Below are 18,597 nucleotides of genomic sequence, written 5' to 3' on the forward strand. Positions count from 1 at the left end.
GCATTTCTCTACACTGACACGATGGCTAAATTAGAATGTTTGTTAATAATTTAGTGTTCTCATGAATGATTAATTGAAGTATCAGATTAAAAACATGCTAAACCTTAGCTCAGTCCAATATTCCCTTTACAAAAGGGAACAAAGAAACTATGGATAAGAGTTTCATATTAGGATGCCTTTGCCGTATGTCAAGTTTGTTTAAGTCCCTAAAAAGGAACCAGCCAGTCCATCTTCTACATTTGTATTTTATGTCACAGCTGCTCTTGACTTCCTTTTATGTGTTCAGAAAAAAATTGCTTAGCAGAGAATGTTTTGGAAACTTATGAAAATAGCAGAACTACATAATCCAACAAGACTTCAGGGGTGAAGGTCTTTAGCTGGCATTTCTCAACCACAGAAAATTAAGCCCATTGAGAACAGGAACACGGGAGGGCACCACAGAGTTTTGTCCAGGTTTGGGACTGGGCATGCTCTTGGGTAGGGTGCTGTTGAACCTCTCACCATGCTGTTTTAAACTGGCAAAGAAGAAAACTTTTTTTTCCCTTTTATTTTAAGGATAACCCAGGTATGGAAGATTTTTCCATTGTGCTGCCACTATCACTGTGTACAACTGATTATTACATGTTGAAATGAATACACGCCATTGCTTTTCATGTGAGAAGAGTAAAGCATGTTACACAAGTGTTGTGGTGACATCTGCATAAGCAGAACAGTTAATGAGATCTATACTTTCTATTAACTATTGCTACTTCTTTATATTTTTCCAGGAGGGAAACCAGAATGATGCCCGAATAATTATTTATGTTCATACGTAGTACCTCCCATCATCTTCAATCTCATCTAAGGAAATTATGATAGTGTAGATTTTTAATTTGGTGCTGCTGAATAAACTCGATAACAATAATTTTACTAAATCAAAGCTTAAAAACTCACTTAAAATACTACTTTCTCATCCACACCAAATTATTCATGTTAATATTATATCAGAGGTTATTTTAAATTGCTTTAAAAACATTTATGTTCTTACCTTCACATTCCATAGTCAGTGTTCATTTATTTTAAGGCCTTTTATAGTTAATTGCTGCAAGTGGCTGTTCCTTGAGAAGCTGGCCCGGGAGCCTGCAGGGATCTAACTGAGCTACACTCCTGGGCTTCTGTTTTCCCCTTTTATTTAACAGGGGATTGAGAAGTGTTCATCAGTTATGTTCTAGCTATGTCAACAGTTACTGGATCCATTTTTACGTGCTCAAGAGGACAGAAATAATTATTTTCATCAGTATTTTACACAATGAGAAAGACTGCTGAGCAATACTGTAGATCAGAACATGATGCAAAAACCACTAATAATAATTTTCTGATTTTATTTCTTTCTCTTGAAACATGTAACAATTTTATTAGCTGAATGTTAAAAATAAGATTTTTACAGTCACCTTAAGAGATATAAAAAGATGCCACTATGAAAAAAAATACAAAAAGTTCTGTGATGAAGTATTATTATTCAGAATTCAGTGTCCAGAAAACAGCCAAAGATTTGTTAAGTATTTAGAGTTCATCGTGCTGGTAGACATTGTACTCCTTTGCTGATATGAAGCCATCTCCATCATGGTCATTCTTCTTAAATATGTCAGCTAAGATTTCATCGTGGGCTGAGGGATGACGTTTTTTGCCATCTCTTGCAAATTCTTCTTTCAAATACTGGCTTATCTAGAAAAAAAGAAAAACCTCCAACTGTTGTGATTTTTATGCCAGTACTCAACAGCTATCTTTGAGGACACCTGGGGTACACACCTTAGTTATTGTGACTCCAGTGCAGACACATCTATAGTTTGTCTGCAGAAATCTGAGACATGTTAACGTATTAAAGCAAATTTCAGCATTGCACAGTGTAGCTTGTGTAAGCACACAGAAGCCTCAGATGATCAACTGCAGCAGAGGCAGCTCATGTAAAGATAAAACTCATGAAATCATACCTATACTATTATAAATTATTTATTTAAAATTATTTACATAAAAATTCATATTTACAAAAAAAATATTACCTCAAGTGCAGAGAGTTTCTTGTCACTGTCCTTGTCTATTTGATTAAATGCTTCAACACTACGAGGTCCCTTATTTACTGCATAAAGTTCAATCTCAAAGATCAATGTTGCATTGGGTGGAATCTTGCTCTGTGCTATGAATAAAATTTAAAAAAGCATTTAAGGAATCAGGCTCTATGATCAGAGATCACACATATATTAAATTCACATGTAAACATTTTACTTTTTTATTAGAAAAGGCCATGTTAATATTCAGATTAAACTTTAAATACTGTACATCTAGACAGGAAGATTGTTCCATTGTGTTAGATAAATGATTTTGAGAGGAACTTGCTAACCATGTACTTCCCTGAAACAAAATCATATCACTCATATCAATTCAGATACTTATAGAGATTAAGGGTAATCATGAAAAATATTTCTAGAGTTCTCACTCTTTCACATCCTGTCATATGACAGTGCCTATTAAGAGACTGATTCTAAGATGTATGTCTTTATTAAATATCTGCAATCTGATTTCAAATATTAATAATTTCAATCTGATTTGAAATACTGGTAAAAGACCAACGCTCGTATGTATACTCTTTCTGAAGAAACAAACAGGTAACATCATGTTTTACCCACCTGCTATGAATTCTACCTATGCTGAAAGAATTTTGATGTAAAAAAATTGTTTAAAGTGTACATTTCAGAAAGAAGCAATAGAGTGGAAGTCATCAAAAAACAGATTCACAAAAAACCAAAACCAAACCAAACCAAACCAAAAAAATCACAACCCCTCCAAACTACTGGAATATTTTGTGTGGTCTTTTAATTAAAAAAGAAACCCTATTAAACTTCATTATTCCTGGATCAAAGCTTTTTCAGACATCTGATGTAAAAACAGCACTGCCTATAAACACAGGTCAATGTATCATGCACATCAGAAAAAGGAAACTGAAAAGAGACGGCAACAAACTAATGAGGTCTAAAAGTTGTGCCAAAAGAGCATTAAAAAGTCATGCAGTGTAAAATTAAAATGTAAACATGCAAGATGCTTCTATTCATAGCCAGAGCCAGTGAGCATGACATTGTAACCTTGGAATTTTGACAGAATTTTGAGCTTGTGCCCATTCTTTAGAAACTGAAGGATGTACTTCGTTTATAAACAGAAGCTAAACAAAACTATTACACTACTCATCTAAAATAGCCATAGTAAAACCGACAAGTTTCAGAGTTCACAAGATTTTAACCTTCCAAGCTTTAGAAAAGTAGAAGTTTTAAATGCATAGGTCATGGTTTAAATGCTACTTACGAAAGACAGATACAATACTAGAATTCAATGCCAGTAGTTTCCAAATATACATACCAACTAAAGAAAGACATGTAAAGATTTAGAAAGCCACATGCATCTTTTCTAATTCAAGATTAGGCAGGCATCTTCCCCAGCATGCGGCAATACGCTGAGACAGAGGACAGGTATGCTGTAGGAAAGTAATACTTTCCTGAAGTGCTACCTGGAATAAACAGTTAACACTATTATTAGAGGTAAATAACATCTTTTATTTGTATCAGTGTTTTTTCTTTTTGTATGAAATTGTATGAAAGACAAAACTGATACATTGAATTCTGACATATCACTACCAACTTATTATATATCAGGAGCTACTTTTTCACAGAAACTACTACATCTATGTCAGAGCTGAATTTAGCTATATTTGAGTGCTGAAACGCTCCATAAACTCAGACTGGAACTTTTTTTAAAGTGATCTGCACACTGAATTATCTCCTATTCAAATCGGATTTCATGCATTGCACTGTTGCAATTACTGTGTAATGTGATGATGATATCCATTAACTATCCAGAGGGTAAGCAGTATTTTAAGCAAATTATTTCTACTTCTATTATCTGCACTGCATTACATTCCATTTTAGTCAGAAGATGCAAATTGTCATTAAAAGGCTAAGCAGGTAGAAGTGAAATCATAGAAATTAAACATGACTAGAATTTAATAGATTAGGACAAAAAATGCTGATATGGATCACAAAGATCTTCCTTTTGCTGTCAATTTTTCATATTGTGGCAATACCTGGAAAAATGCACTGGGTGCTGTGTACTGAGTTCTAATGCAAATGGCAAGGCCTGGGTAGGTCCATGACAAGGACTTAAACTGCACAGGAATGAGCAGGATTGGGCTGCACAGCTGCAGTGCCTCCAAAAATAATGGGAGTACCAGTTCTTACACACATTTACAATACTGTATGTTTGAAAGGGTAAAACAGAGAAAAGACAAAGTTTAGTGTTTAAATGTCTTTTTTACCGTATCCTTGCTGTCCATATGCTAGTGATGGAGGAATCGTTACTTTCCGTTTTTCTCCAGGACACATATTCATCATAGCAATATCTAACCCTTTTATGACTTGTCCAACACCCAGAACGAACCACTTTGGATGACCTTCATTGTGCGTCCGACTATTAGAAAGAATCATGCATCAGTAACAGTAAATTTAGTATCTTTTTTACGTAAATATAAATTGTAGTCAGTAAAAACACAGATTAGATTATTAGCACACAAGAATGTTTAGAGTGCAAGAATACCAAGTATTAACACTTCTGCTACATTTATAATTAATTTAAGGTTAAATTTGATATGTGTAGAGGAAACCTCCTTTTGGAGTAAAAAACCCCTTTGTTTTTTAACTTCTAACAAAAACATCTGAACTTCCTGATCATGTACACTCCATGCCAGAAACAAGGTGCCACTGCAGGAAGTCTCCAAGAAGAGGAGTGCTGGGACCAGTGAAAATGTCTTCAGCAGTTCACATCACTGCAGGAGGGGGTGGGACCGACAATGCAGGTGTGTGTTGGGGGAACCTGGGAATCTGTGTGCTCACCTACTACTTTGTTCAGTGGAGATATTCAATGCTTGAGGGAGCTTCTGGTCATACAAGGTATGCCCAGTATGGGAGCTCCACTGAACGGCAACTAAGAAGAATGCAGCTCAAAAGCTGGAGAGCAACACTGTATGAACCAAAATCAGTCACTTCAACTGGCAAAAAAAAATGCAAGTTAAATGGTACTGTTAAATGTAGAATTATACTAATTTTATTTTCTTAAATTATGCAAGTGGGGGGAGTGAATCAAGATTTTGTAATAGGCTAAGCTGTCTGATCTGTTCAAATACGGGTAAGGAGTGAGCCAGGTACCTAAAAGAAAGAAAATACTCTCCCCTCCATAGTTCTGCACGGTGGAGTCCTGCTCCACTAGTAGGATGGACTGCCACTGAAAGCAAGGCACTGTAAAAGTAAGAGCTTTTGCACAAGTTTCTGTGCAAAGCAAGCTAAACCAAACAGGAACAGCCTGAAGACAGATGGATAGGGCAAAGTGAAAAAGCAAAAACTTAAGTGCTAACACTGGGGCAAAAATGGGTGGCACAACAAATCAAGAAGGGAAGCAGAGACAGGCTGCAAACCAGTAGTGTAATAATGTGGCTGCCCTGGAGAGTGCCAGCTATGAGGAAGTGCATGCTGTATTCAAGTTTCTGTCTAAAATTGTTAGTCTCTACCAGGAGCTCCTCCTCCCAAACCGGGTTTTTCTGCACAAATTGCAGCACAGAACATGGCAGATGGGTTTTTTTTCACCCTGCCAAAGGGGTTCTCCGTGTGAGGTACGGACTACAGACTCTGCGCGTCCTTCCCATCGGGCTCCATCGCTGGGATTTCCATCTCGTCTCTGCGCCTCACGATCCTAGGGAAATCCTGCATCCTTCAACACTCGGATGAGAAAAAATAAATGCTGGGGGTGGGGGGGGAACACTAATGCTGAGTGGTCAGTGTGGGGCCCAAGCTGTACGCACGATGGGAGCGCAGTGGGTCCCGCTGCTCCTTGTGGGGAACCGGCTGGGCCATGTACACAGCCGGGCAGGGCCCCCCGCCCCGCCCCTAACCCGGTGCCACGGGGGCCCACCTGCAATAAAACTTGGATCCGTCGCTGGCCAGGAATCCGTCATAGTGCGCGTTCAGGAGATCGCCTTTCTTGCTCTTCGGGCTGCAGGTCTCGGGGAGGTGCAGCACCTCTATCTGAACCTGCTCCGCCGCCGCCGCCGTGCCGCCCTCGGCCCGCGCCGGGGCCGCCAGCAACGCCAGCGGCAGCAGCAGCAGAGTCAGCCCGCGGCTCATGTCGCTGCGAGGCGGCCGCCGGCGTGGCACTGTCCCCGCCGCGCCGAGGGGCGGGGGCTGAGCCTGCGCCGCCGCTCTGCCTCGGCCGGCCCGGCCGCGGGGACAAGGCGGCCCCAGCAGCAGCCGCGGGGCGGGCGGTTCTTTGGGCCGCCCCCTCCGCGCAGGAAGTGGAAGGGACGTCGGAAGCGCCCGCGGGGTGGCGGGCCGGGCGCGCAGGGCGATGCAGAGCGCCCCGCGGGGCGGGCGGCGCCGCCGGGGCCGCCGCGGCCGCCGCGCTTGAGCTGAGCGGCTCCGCCTCCGCGCGGAGGAGGCGGCGGCGGGGCCGGCAGGGGAGCGCCATCCCCGCGGCGGCCGCGGCCGCCCGTTCCCCGCGGCGGAGCAGGAGGATGCGGCCCGGCGCCGGGCTCTGAGCGATGGAGGGGGTCCTGTACAAGTGGACCAACTACCTGGCGGGTAGGCGGGGGCCGGGCCGGGGGCCGGCGGTTGGGTTTTGGATGTGGGTGAGGGGCCTGCCGCGCCGGGGGGGGTTCGGCCTGGCCCGTGCGCGCCGCTGCCGCTGCCTCGGGGGGTCCCTTGGGCGGCCGGAGCTGTTGGCAACGCGCTGGCTGAGACGTCGCTCGCCGTTCGTGCTCGGAGCTCCGGTGGGCGGCCCTGAGGCGGCTGGAGCCGGCTGCGTGCCTGGGCCGGGGGCCGGGCCCTCCCTGCGGGCAGCGCTCGGCCCCGGTATGCCCCCGGGCAAGGGGTGCCCGGGCTTCGGCCTTCCTCCGGGAACGGCCTGGACGAGTCCCTCTCGCTGCCTGAATTGCACCTTGCTCTCAGCAGGTTAGGCTGTAGGGAGCTCCTGTATCCCAACCTGTAAAACATGGTAAACTTCAGTTTCACAAAATCCATTTTTTAGAAGTGCTGCAGACGAAAAATACACCACATGCCAGCATTTGCCAGTAAAGCTCTGGTTTTGTTTGGCTGGTCATCTGCTGTGATAGAGACACCATCTCCCTCTGGAGCAGGTAGTGGACAGGCAGTGCTGTCAGGGTGAAACAGATTACTCCTCTGACACTGAGAAGACTGATTGTCTCTCCAGAGCAGATCAGTGCTGGATCACATACAGAAGCCCCTCTGGTTCTTGTGGATCTGCTTTTTAGTTACCACTCAGCATTTAAAAAGAGATGTATGCTTACTGTTACAGCTAGGAAGTAAAAAACCGAAAACAATCATATGTTATTATTTCTTTATCGTGGAGTGGTGATAAATGGGGCCTGGTCTTGCACTTTTTCAGTTAGTGTTACAGCTTGTAATGACACCTGTGCTGGAGCACGTCCAGAAAAGGGCAATGGTACTGGGGAAGAGTCTAGTGACCCTTCATGAGTCATGAGGATGAGCTGAGGGAGCTGGGAAGGGGGCTAAGCCTGGAGAAGAGGCTCAGGGGTGACCGTATCACTCTCTGCAACTCTCTGAAAGGAGGAATTTCTTCACTGAAAGGGTTGCCAGGCACTGGAATGGGCTCACCAGGGCGGAGATAGAGTCACCATCCCTGGAAGTGTCCAAGAAACTACTGGACATGGCACTTAGTGCCATGGTCTAGTTGATAAAGTCAAAGGTTGGACTTGATCTTGGAGGTCTTTTCTAACCTTAAATGATTCTATCATGATAGCATCATAAGAATGTGAATAATAAGAAACCTTTAGCTGATTTCCAGAGTTTGTTACCTGATTAAGCCTCCTGTGTTAAGCCTCCTCCTGTTAAGCGTCCTAAAGTACACTCTTGCTGGATGGCTGCAGCTTGCTCTGTTGGGATGGCAGTTGGGAAGCACCGTGGACCACACCATCATATAATCAAATATGTTGAGTTCTTGGCCACACAGTTATTGCCATTCCAAACCCTAAGCCAAGTAGGAAGTTAAATTTTGGTGTGGAGTTGTAAAATAGAGGGACAATCTGCTCCTGTTGTACAGCTGACCCAGACTGTAGTGGGTCAGTATAATCGTTATGCTCTACTGGAATATTGTAGTGCAATGTTATTTTTAGAAAAAAAGGTGATTTACTAGGCAAAATGGTTTGCATTTAGTTGTATTAGAAATTAGGGCATCTATTCTAGTGAGTATTGAGTTTTATGAAACAGAAAAAAAAAAAAAGGGAAGGGAAAAAAAAAGGCATGATAATATACTTTAATCCAAGAAGGCCTCTGACAGTAATTTACTGTGTGGCATAATGCTGCATAGAGTGCTCAAAGATACTTGTGTCTATGCATAAATTGCTCTCTTTTGTAGATGTAGTGAAGTCAGAGATTGTTATGTAATTTTGGTAATGCATAGCTGGTGAAAACATTAGTAGAGGAGCTGGTGTATGCTGTCCTCACAAATGAACCTAGGAGAATAAGCTCTGAGTTTTACACACAGTGCCTGACATGATTGTTGTTGGGCAATGGAACTGGACTACTTTGAGAGAAAATGTCATGTTAATACTTAAGTATGAAATACAAAGTTTTCATTGAAATCCAGGAAGCAGAGGAGACTGTAGCATAGCTGTTAGTGACATCAGTAATTTATTTGTATCTTATGAAGAAGTTCCTACAATATTAAGATTAGTCTACCTGAAAAATATACTTGAATGAGAATAGTTTTTCAGAGGTATGTAATTTATCAATCTTCAAGGATTCCTTGGTGGCTAAATTAAAATTTAATTTTCCTTTAGAATGGATTGCAGTGAAAACAAATACTGGTGATTTTGCATCCAAAAAGAATGGGAGTGAAATATCCATATAACACTAGTCTGGTTATAGAGCAGCTCTGGTCTTCAGATTGCACAGATTGTCTACTTCCTGGTGTGTTACAAGGACAATTTATTGTTTGCCTCTTTAATAAAAGTTTTAGCAGCTGAACAGATGAATTTGATTTACAATTTAGTAATTGGACTAAACTTCCCTTTTCATGTTTTTGATCTTGCTAGGTTGGCAGCCTCGGTGGTTTGTTTTAGACAATGGGATATTGTCATACTATGATTCCCAGGATGATGTTTGCAAAGGCAGCAAAGGAAGTATAAAGATGGCTGTGTGTGAAATAAAAGGTAAGAATTAATAGTTCTGCTTGAGGAAATTTTAGCTGCCAGGGAAATAGAAAAGGTCACTCAACATACATTTTTGCAAGTTTTTCTTCCTCTTTTTTGCTTTATCTCGTGGTGCTTTATAGTTCACAATTAATAATGAATGTGAGTAGAGCTCTGTTTTGAGATTTAGAACCCACCATATATTACTTTTTGTTTTAAATAGTTGTGTAGGTGTGGCCCATGCCTGAAGTTACCTCAGCTAGTTCTACTGCTTTTCCCTCCTATAGCCAGGGATAGAGACTGAATCATGGATGCTAGTTTTCCAGAAGAGCAGCAGCAGTTATCCAAAAGGGGAGATTCATAAACCAGAGATGTTTAGTCCTTTGTTTTCCTGAGTCATTTTTACTTTTGTCACTGTTGCAGCTGCCCGTGGGCACAGGTGATGGCACTATTTGAGTTAGTACATGAACTGTTTGTGCCAAACTGTGAGTTTAGCTTTTGGTGTAGTCTAACCTTAGGTCAGCCTCCTTGGCTAATAGCAAAGCGTTGTCTAATTCTTCACTGCTGTAACTTTTGACCTCTTTTCAAATCTCTGCAGATAACTGGGCTTGTGATGTGGGTACTTACATATTAAAAAATGGAACTTGTTTTACATGGGCCACCAAGTATTTTTCATATGGTAGCTCCTTTTTGTTAATGTTTCCTTGGTGTAGATGAAATCAGTAGTGTAAAGTGGGGAAGATAATTTTTTCTTTTTTTGCCATTTCAGTTGTTCATTTTGGTTGTCATCTTGTTCCATTGGTGAAGGAAAGATAATAGTTGAAGTCTGGATTTGGGGCAGTTTCCTGCATCCATGGCTAGTGGAGACTAGATCTGAAGGAACTGTAGTTAATAACATGAAACTTGTCAGAGTATTCAGTTAAAAATGTAGTACTGCATAGTAGACTGGAAACAAAGTCCACCTTAGTTCTTGGCTCTTCTACCTCAGACCAGATTTCATCTAGAAGAGAGATTATTTCAGTTTTTATCTAGTCCCCTGTTAATACCTGTCACTGCAACAAAGCTCTTCAGTATACCACATTCAGACCAGGTGTGGAATACAGCAGTTATTACAGACTCATAGACAGTATATTATTAATGTAGAAAGGGAACCCCCTCGTACTGGAGTCTGACCACTGCTCAGTGTCAGGTCTCTTGACTGGAAGATGTGCTGGGCAGAAAGGTTGAGCGGCTGTGGGCTTTTTCATAGTTAGCAGAGGTGCATTGTGATGTACTCTATTGCTGTGGGATTGTCATAAACATTTTAAAATACCTTGATAAGTATTTAATAGATAGTTGTTATTGAGTTGAGGTTATTAATTTTTCTCAAAAATTTTTTTTTTTGTCTTCTATCACAAGTTCATGCAACAGACAACACGAGAATGGAGCTAATCATCCCAGGGGAGCAGCATTTCTATATGAAAGCAGTTAATGCAGCTGAAAGGCAAAGATGGCTGGTAGCACTGGGGAGTGCAAAAGCCTGTTTAGCAGATACCAGAACAAAAAAAGAAAAAGGTATGTGTGTTACCTAGAGTACATCACTTTTTCAGGTACTTGTTTTCAGATAATCATAGTACAAATATTATGTTACAAAGTCACTATTACTGTCTTTTAATATAAATTTTTGTTATTTCTAATAATCTCTGGCAAATTCCCCCTTGATGTTTGAGTTAGAAGAGGTCAATTGAGGTGACTTCTTAAGAAGCTGAAATACCAGCAATGTATTGTTGCCACAAGAACAAACATACTGTTTGTAGCTGTTGTGAAACCATTTCATTTCTGGTGCTTTGACTCTTTATAGTTACTATTATTTTTTCCATAATTTTTCTTGGATAGCTTAATATAACTGTTTCCAGCCACTGTGGTGGGTATAAATTTTATCCAGTAAATTTTTCTACATTACATTGCAGCTAAGTAAGATTTCAACTTCCTTTTTCTTGGTAATGTGCCTTTTTCATAATAGTCATTAAATTAGCAGCAGTTATCCAAAAGTAGAAAGTATTGTCTGCATCAAGTACAGTTCTTGACTCATTGCAGATTCCAATTTTCCTCAAAATTAAGTGGACATTTAAGTGAATTTTTAAGTTGATATTTAAATGAAAAGTACTTAAAATTACAATATATACATACATTGTATGCAATAAATTGATATTTTCTTGGTTTTTTATAGAATTAAGTGAGACCAATGAATCTCTTAAAACCAAAATGTCCGAACTTCGTCTCTACTGTGATCTTTTAATGCAACAAGTTCATACAATACAAGAATTTGTTCACCGTGATGAGACTCGCTCTCCTCCCAGCATTGAGGTACAGAATTTCTAGAATGTCACTGGAAAACCTAATTATGTAATACAGCTCAAGTTACTGTTGATGTCTTATGCCTTTTTCATAAGGCATAAGACATCAACAGTCTCCCAAATGCTGGGAGACGTAAACTAAGTGCAATTTTTGAGTGCTTGTGTGTATATATACACTAATGGTGATTTTATGTGCGTAAACTACCTGGATGTTTAAATGTAATTGTACCATGTTTTAGGAAGCAGTTGTGTTTCTGAGCCATTTTATTAAAAGGCCAGAAGAATTATTTTATGAGCAATGCAATAATTTGTCTTGTTTGGCATCTCTGACCAGTGTAGGTGAAACAATCTTGTTTGTCCATTCTTACTTTCTTGTGTAGGAGGGTATTTCATTTTTTTATGAGTGAAAGCTAGTGTTACAGTTACAGGTATTGGAAACTTGCAGTGCAGATAAGTATCTCTGGATGTACACAACTACAATACTAGAACACTACTATTGCACTAGTACAATAGTGAACTTATTTATGCCTTTGAATGAAAGTTGGTACTGGAAATTATGAATGGCTTCAGTCCTTACACTCCTGAGCAGTGTGGGGACAATGTTATTGGTCACTTAGAGCAAAGCAAGGGGTTGATGCTTTGTCGCAGCAGAGCAAATTACCATTTTACAGGAGGTGAAACTGTCCTGCAGGCTCTGGAGTGCTAAAACTGTTCACACTTCCTTCTGCAATTTGTTTCACTAAGTGATCTTCTGATACAAGGTAGTCTGAGACCTGCTTTGCAGTAAGGAATTGTTGGCTGGTACCCTAAAGAAATTCAAGTTTTGGAAAGAATTTACAATACTGTAACATTTGTTTCTTAAGTTGGCCTCATTTAATTAAATAAAATAGGAAATGGAAGTTCCTAGCAGTAGTGAGGGAAAGTAGTGTGTGTGGGGGTGGTGGTGAGGGAGAGTTATATTTGCATATTTTCTTTTTTTTCTTGCTTATGCGTGTGCTTTCATTTATTTTCAGAACATGAATGAAGCCTCTTCCTTGCTCAGTGCCACATGTAATACATTTATCACAACACTTGAAGAATGTGTGAAGATTGCTAATGCCAAGTTTAAGCCAGAAATGTTCCAGCTGCCTCATCCCGATCCCTTGGTTTCTCCTGTGTCACCATCACCTATTCAAATGGTTTAGACATTTTGAAATACTATCTTTAAGTTATTGTTAATATTGTTAATATTGTTAATTGGACTGGGGAGAGGAGTGGCAGAAGTCTATGCTATTGCCATGTGCTATGATGTCCACAGTTGAAATGTTGACTCTGTTATAAATCAGAACTGGTCCTAACTACAAATCAGTAATTTTGCATTCCCAGTCTTTATTTGCTAGCCTTTACATCATCAGAGTAATTTATCATACACGTCAAGCCCCTGTGGTGAGGTATCTCATAAATGAATGAGGTTTAACTTTTCCTCAGTCCAGCTGTTTTTTTCAGAGTGCTACTCTTCACTGATCCTAAAAATTTTATAACCTTGCCTCCTGTTTAAATGCTTTGTGGCTCAAAGCACTTCAGCAAGATGGCATATATTTCAGTGTATATAATTGAAGATGTTTGCATTAATCTATTTATGACCTTATTTAACAAAAACGATAAATAATGGTAAAAATACTACTTGTATAACTATTCACTATTGATTATTTCCGTTAGAAGGACAGTGTATAGGGAATCATCTTAAATGTTTTCTCAGTTGTATGTATGGATTCCAAAATGGGCTATAACGTGGAATTTTGTTGTGGGAATCTCTTTCTTTGCATTTGCATCTTTTGTCTATTTATCTTTAATCAGTTTACTTACAAAGCTGATCATTATGATTTAAATTAATAACTTGCTTTGATATGCATAGAGATTTGGCAGTGATATCAGAGAAACCACAAGGAATCTAGAGGCAGGATTTGGCCTTATTGTGTGATGTGGAATTTAAGCTTCTATTGGTAAAGGAAAAATAACATGGCTCTGTGAGTAACTTCAGTGCAAGAGGGAATGAATTCCACATAAATGAGGTAGTATTTTTTTGTAGTAAGCTATTTCCTGTGTCAGTGTTCTAGAACTTTTGATATTGATGGCTATCCATCTGTTTTCATATAGTTAAATCAGATTTTTAACTAAGAATGATTACTTTTAATAAAAAAAAATTGCCCTCTCTCTTTGTAGAGACTGTAAATAAAGTAAAGAACGATGCAGATATGCACATTATTCTTACAAGTAGCTTGTAACATTTTGTTGTGGTTTGTTGTCTGGAATTTATTTTTTTCTCCCTCTAGATGAAGCGTTCCATTAGCCATCCTGGTCCTTGCTATTCAGAAAGGTAATTTTCTGTTTCATTAAGCTTTTCTCCTGTGTCTCAGAAGACCTCCCTAAACTTGCTAGCACTAACATCAAAATGGGAGAATTGTTTGCTTGGGTAAAAAGAATTAAAAATTATAAATTGATCTAATTTTTAAAACAAAGGATGCAGATTGTCAATGTCAGTAGCAAATAATGTGTCTGCTGTTTCTGATATACTACAAAAATTTCTTCGTGCTAGAAACTCTATGAAAATTACTTATTCTGATAACTTCATGAAGTTAGACCTAGAGCTTGAATCGCTAATGTTCTTTTTAGGTCAGTATTTCAGATTCTCACATTATTTTCTTCTGCAAAGATTATATTGCATTTTTGTTTTCATTTTGAGGCTTTACAGCTGTGAAATTAAGACTGTTAACGGTGCCATTTTTTAGTCTAGTACAGTGAAAAGCATTGATACTTAACAGTCTAAGTACCAAAGTTATTTCAGATTTAAAGTATATTAAATTTGTGTGGATTGTTACCGATTTTGCTTAAAAAGTACATCTTATTTTTTTTGTAGGATTAATCACTCTGTAAAAGAAGCAGGTTCATCTGTTCACCGATTTTCTCAGCGACGCAGAAGAACATACTCGGATACAGAATCTTACAGTGATACACCTTCTGAAGATTCTCAGAGTAAGTTGGAAAGGGGCTTAGTTTTCTTTCTGTATAATTTATTCCTCTGTTTGTAGCAGCTGTTCTAGCGCTGATATCAGCATGAGGAAACAAGTTTATTATTAGTTACTTAAAGTTTGAGTTCTATTATTAATGAAGGCACTTGTATAGTTTGTTAGCTGGCTGGATTGTGCTGGTTTCCATCCATATTAAAAAGGATCTTACCAGCTGGACTAGTTATATTGAAATCAGTGGGACTACTGCCAAGATAAAATAGAGACATAATCAGAAAAGAGATGTTTGTACTAATAGGGTCTTTGTGAACGGTGTTCTGGTAAGTGATATGGAATACTGCTGTTTGCCACCTGCTTGTCCCAAAAGAAATTCTCGTTTTTGTGGCCCTTGTGAGTGGTGGGCAGTAGTTTCCACCAGTGCATTGTGGGAAGATGGTTCATTTCAGTGGCTCCTTGCCTTTTGTAGAGAACAGCACTGTTCTGAAGGCATGCAGCATTGTCAGTAATAAAGATCATGATCAGAATATTTTTCCCTCCTAATTAGATGGGCTGTCTGAGTTAGTGGCCAGTTCCTCTGTGGACTTTGTTTTTGAATCTTGCTGTCATTTTGACTCCATCGTAACTCCTCTCAGGCAGACTTTAATTTGACCAGTTCTTCTTCACTACTCTTGGTTTAGGCTTGCTTCCTTTTGGAATACCTAGTGCCTCACTTGGATTTAAAAAGCCTGAGGCCTGTGCCTGGTTGAAAGCTCGTGTGAGCAGGAAGTGATAGTAATGCTTTACATTCTGTCATGAAGCATGTATTCACACTTCAGTGCCATTTCTTTGCGGTTTTGATACTCACATGTTGCATGGTGACCGCCTCTTTCACCTGACTCATCTGCCCCAGCATGGGGTATGCCAGTATGTATCTCAAGCTAATAAACTTAGTTTAGATCCTGTTCTGTGTCTGATGTCTAATGTAGGTGTGTGTCAGTCAGGCTTCCTGTAACACAAAGCTTTTGATGTTAACAGCTGGGCCTTCTGGTGTTGGTTACCCACTCTGAATTAGGACTGCTCAAAAGAGGCTTTGTCTTACAAGTTTCTGCTAATAAAAGGGCTTTTCTGGTTCCTTGCCATGCAGCTCTAGTCTCAACCTCAGCTTCTCTGGTTTTTTGTTTTCTTTTACGGTTTTAAAAGTTCCCTCTGCTACCTGCCAGTTATTTTAGTTCTGTTGCTTTCCTGTCACGTAGCGTAGTAATACCCAACTTGCAGGAAGTCACCCAATTTCATTTTAATTATAGAAAATATTTTCCTCAAGTGCTTGTCAGTGCATCAGTTCTTTAAAAAAAACCCTCACGTATTCCTGCACGATAACTCTGCACTTCGCAGGTTACTGTCTTTCATAATGTAAAAAATCGTTGTATATGGAAAAATTACTTGATTTATACTGTCTGAAGAGTCTTCATTTTCATTATCCTTGGGCATGATATTGATGGAAATCTTTCAGGACAAGGCCAGAGTAATTACACTTCTGATTCCTTATGTATAGGATAGATAGCAAATAGAATAATTGACAGATTGCATGATATTTTTGGGGGGTTGAAAATTAATTACTTACTAATCTCTTCATAGGATCTGCTCACTGTTCTAGAAGTGCTGTAAATGGAGATCTGGTATCATCAACCATTCCTGAAGAAAATAAATCAGTGTCAAAGGAAAGATCTGAACTGGAAGAGACTCTTTCATCCTTTTCCTCGTGAAGCAACTGAAAGTATTAAATTTTCTATAAATAATGCTATGCAAAAGCTGCTGTAATTATACTGTTGTTATAGGAAGTAGTAATTTCCCTTTTTAGAAGGATTTCTCTGCACTTTATAGAATAACATAAAAACTATCTTTGAAGTGTATTTTATCTTTATATAGTTTATTTGCAAGAGTATTTTCCTAATATTTCACAGGTTGAATGTGCATTTTTTGGAACAAATGATGGCTTTAAAAGATAAGCATCCACATTTGTAAACTTAGCTCTTTTTAAAAAGTGTGAAGGTCTAACTGATATGTTGGTAAACATGCATTATAAACTTCAGCAAAAAGTTTTCTTTTTTTTTTGAGAAAATGGGACTTGTGCCATGGGCCTCTTGGTCATTTGTACCAGGTCATCCACTCAGAGCTGTGATTGGCCCCACAATGGCTTTTTTTGCCAGTGTAAGGGCTGTGGGAATGGGCACTAATGGGTCTCTTCTAGCAGCTTGACGGTAATTGACGTGTCCGCCTTTAAAAACACAAGGATATACATAATCCAGTCCTTATTTTTAGCCAATGAAAGTAGAAATATTTAGTGTATTTTTCTAAACAAATGTATAAAAATAACTTAATATGAAGTATTTGTACCAAACATGTGATATTTAATAATTTTTATTTATTTATTCTTTTTTGCATCAAAAATTTCTACCTACTTTCAGTACTAAAGATCTGAAGATCTACTAAAGGCTTCAAAATGTGCATAAATTGTTTCTGGGGTGTGTAGTATCACAAGTAGTTAATACAGCGCGGTTAAGATTTACTCTGCCTACTTAAGATGTGTTTTTAGCAAAGTATTATAGAAGCAAGAGCTAAAATGTTAGACTGTTTTAAGCTGCTGTTGGAGTGAATATTTGTATCTATATGTGTTTTATTTATGACAAATTTATACAATAGGGAGCTTCTGTTTTTGTGACTCTTTTATATCATTTGAGGATGGTATACACCAGAAGATGGATTCTGCTCTCAGTTACATCAGTTTAAATTTGCATTAATTGTAAGCAAGGTCAGAGTCTGACTCTCTTAATAATTAATTAGTAATATAGTATAACAGTGCCTACTAGCACTTTGGTCCAGAAGGTTGTTGATGTAAACTTTTGGGGATTTTTTGGGTGTTTGTTTAAGGATAAACTTGGTCTATAAAGTCTTAGCTGTAGAGCACTTTAAGCAAGCCATTTACTCTTTTTGATTTACACAATTGCTAAATAGTCGTACAGGGTTTTTTGCACTCAAGCACATACCAAAATCTGTTTTTATAATATGATCTTCTTTAATTTGGTTCAACTAGTCTTCCTTTTGTGTATATAAATAATTTGGTTGTTTTGAAGCAGGCTGGAAAGGATACATGGGAAGGGGAGCTTTCCTTACAAATTTTTGGAATGTTGATTTATCTAAATCAAAATAGGTCCAGATGTTGGGGAAAAAAAATATGAGTTGTTGCCCACATATAAAATGCCAGTTTATAAACCATTATACCAACTTTAAGTGGAATAGAATGGTTTGTACAAGGGATTTGTGGATACCAGCTCAGAGCAGTCATTTGTGCTCAGTTCTGTCAGTTTTCATACAAACTAGAATATGCATATCAGCCACACATATGCTTGTACATTTTTTCTGAATGTTTGCTTTGATGTATTCTGTATGACACGACAGTTGTAAAAAAAAAAAAAAAAAAAAAAGGTATTAAAAAAGATGTTCAGAGAAGTAAACTACGTATTGCAGTGAGAGTGTTGTCTTGAATCATGCTGTCTTAGAGCTGCTTTTTGAAATTTCACTTAAGTTTCTGCCAGCTTGTATAGTGGTAAGTATATGTCACACTGACAGATTTTTTTTGTTTGGATTTCAACTACTATGAAGAGATGAGTTTGGACTTCAAATTGTGCAAAAAACCTGAGACAGTGTATGTAGTAGTAAAAACCAATTTTAAACACTGCTATAATACGAAAGTTGTAATGATCAGATTCAAGCACAAAATTTGCATGTAATTAATTACTTCAGCACTGTTTTGGGTTTCTCCAGGGCACCAAAGCCATCATTTCAACTTTATGTATGTATGTGATATGTTCCTGGTAAGGTTAAATCAGCTTTTTAGATATGACTTTGCCAAACATTCTAAAATGTATTTCAGTGAAATCAGTGAAGATGATATGCTGTGATACTTTTGGCATCTGGGGCTAGGAAGTAATTTCTGAAAATGATACTTATGTGGATGTTCTCACATTTTCAATTCCAAGTT

At 38.9% G+C, this 18,597-nt stretch overlaps 2 protein-coding genes across 2 annotated transcripts; one reads left to right on the forward strand and one right to left on the reverse strand.

Annotated features, from left to right (window-relative positions):
* Window positions 1-1,344: 1,344 nt before the first annotated feature.
* FKBP7 (FKBP prolyl isomerase 7) lies at window positions 1,345-6,271 on the reverse strand. The gene is made up of 4 exons (XM_027896716.1): window positions 5,986-6,271; window positions 4,340-4,491; window positions 2,040-2,173; window positions 1,345-1,704 (listed from the first exon to the last, which is right to left on the reverse strand). Exons 1-4 carry the CDS (start codon window positions 6,195-6,197, stop codon window positions 1,543-1,545), a joined length of 660 nt encoding a protein of 219 aa, XP_027752517.1. The 5' UTR covers window positions 6,198-6,271; the 3' UTR covers window positions 1,345-1,542.
* Window positions 6,272-6,505: 234 nt separating this feature from the next.
* Window positions 6,506-18,073, forward strand: PLEKHA3 (pleckstrin homology domain containing A3). The gene is made up of 8 exons (XM_027896711.1): window positions 6,506-6,650; window positions 9,143-9,259; window positions 10,637-10,792; window positions 11,448-11,584; window positions 12,588-12,752; window positions 13,887-13,930; window positions 14,471-14,586; window positions 16,194-18,073. The coding sequence occupies exons 1-8, from the start codon at window positions 6,611-6,613 to the stop codon at window positions 16,319-16,321; spliced, it is 903 nt and encodes a 300-aa protein (XP_027752512.1). The 5' UTR covers window positions 6,506-6,610; the 3' UTR covers window positions 16,322-18,073.
* Window positions 18,074-18,597: the final 524 nt, after the last annotated feature.

Source organism: Empidonax traillii, unplaced genomic scaffold (assembly GCF_003031625.1).
Source record: "Empidonax traillii isolate 1590-97213 ecotype Southwest subspecies unplaced genomic scaffold, ASM303162v1 scaffold513:size879593, whole genome shotgun sequence".
Lineage (NCBI taxonomy): Eukaryota > Metazoa > Chordata > Aves > Passeriformes > Tyrannidae > Empidonax > Empidonax traillii.

What these genes read in the sequence shown, in the direction of transcription:
- FKBP7 (XM_027896716.1), bottom strand. Translation starts at nt 6,197, where the DNA reads ATGAGCCGCGGGCTGACTCTGCTGCTGCTGCCGCTGGCGTTGCTGGCG. An exon ending in GGATCCAAGTTTTATTGCAG is followed by an intron (nt 4,492 to 5,985) that starts GTGGGCCCCCGT and finishes TCTTTCTAATAG; the next exon opens with TCGGACGCACAATGAAGGTC. An exon ending in AGAAACTCTCTGCACTTGAG is followed by an intron (nt 1,705 to 2,039) that starts GTAATATTTTTT and finishes CTTTTTTTCTAG; the next exon opens with ATAAGCCAGTATTTGAAAGA.
- PLEKHA3 (XM_027896711.1), top strand. Translation starts at nt 6,611, where the DNA reads ATGGAGGGGGTCCTGTACAAGTGGACCAACTACCTGGCGG. An exon ending in GCTCTCCTCCCAGCATTGAG is followed by an intron (nt 11,585 to 12,587) that starts GTACAGAATTTC and finishes ATTTATTTTCAG; the next exon opens with AACATGAATGAAGCCTCTTC. An exon ending in GGTCCTTGCTATTCAGAAAG is followed by an intron (nt 13,931 to 14,470) that starts GTAATTTTCTGT and finishes TTTTTTTTGTAG; the next exon opens with GATTAATCACTCTGTAAAAG.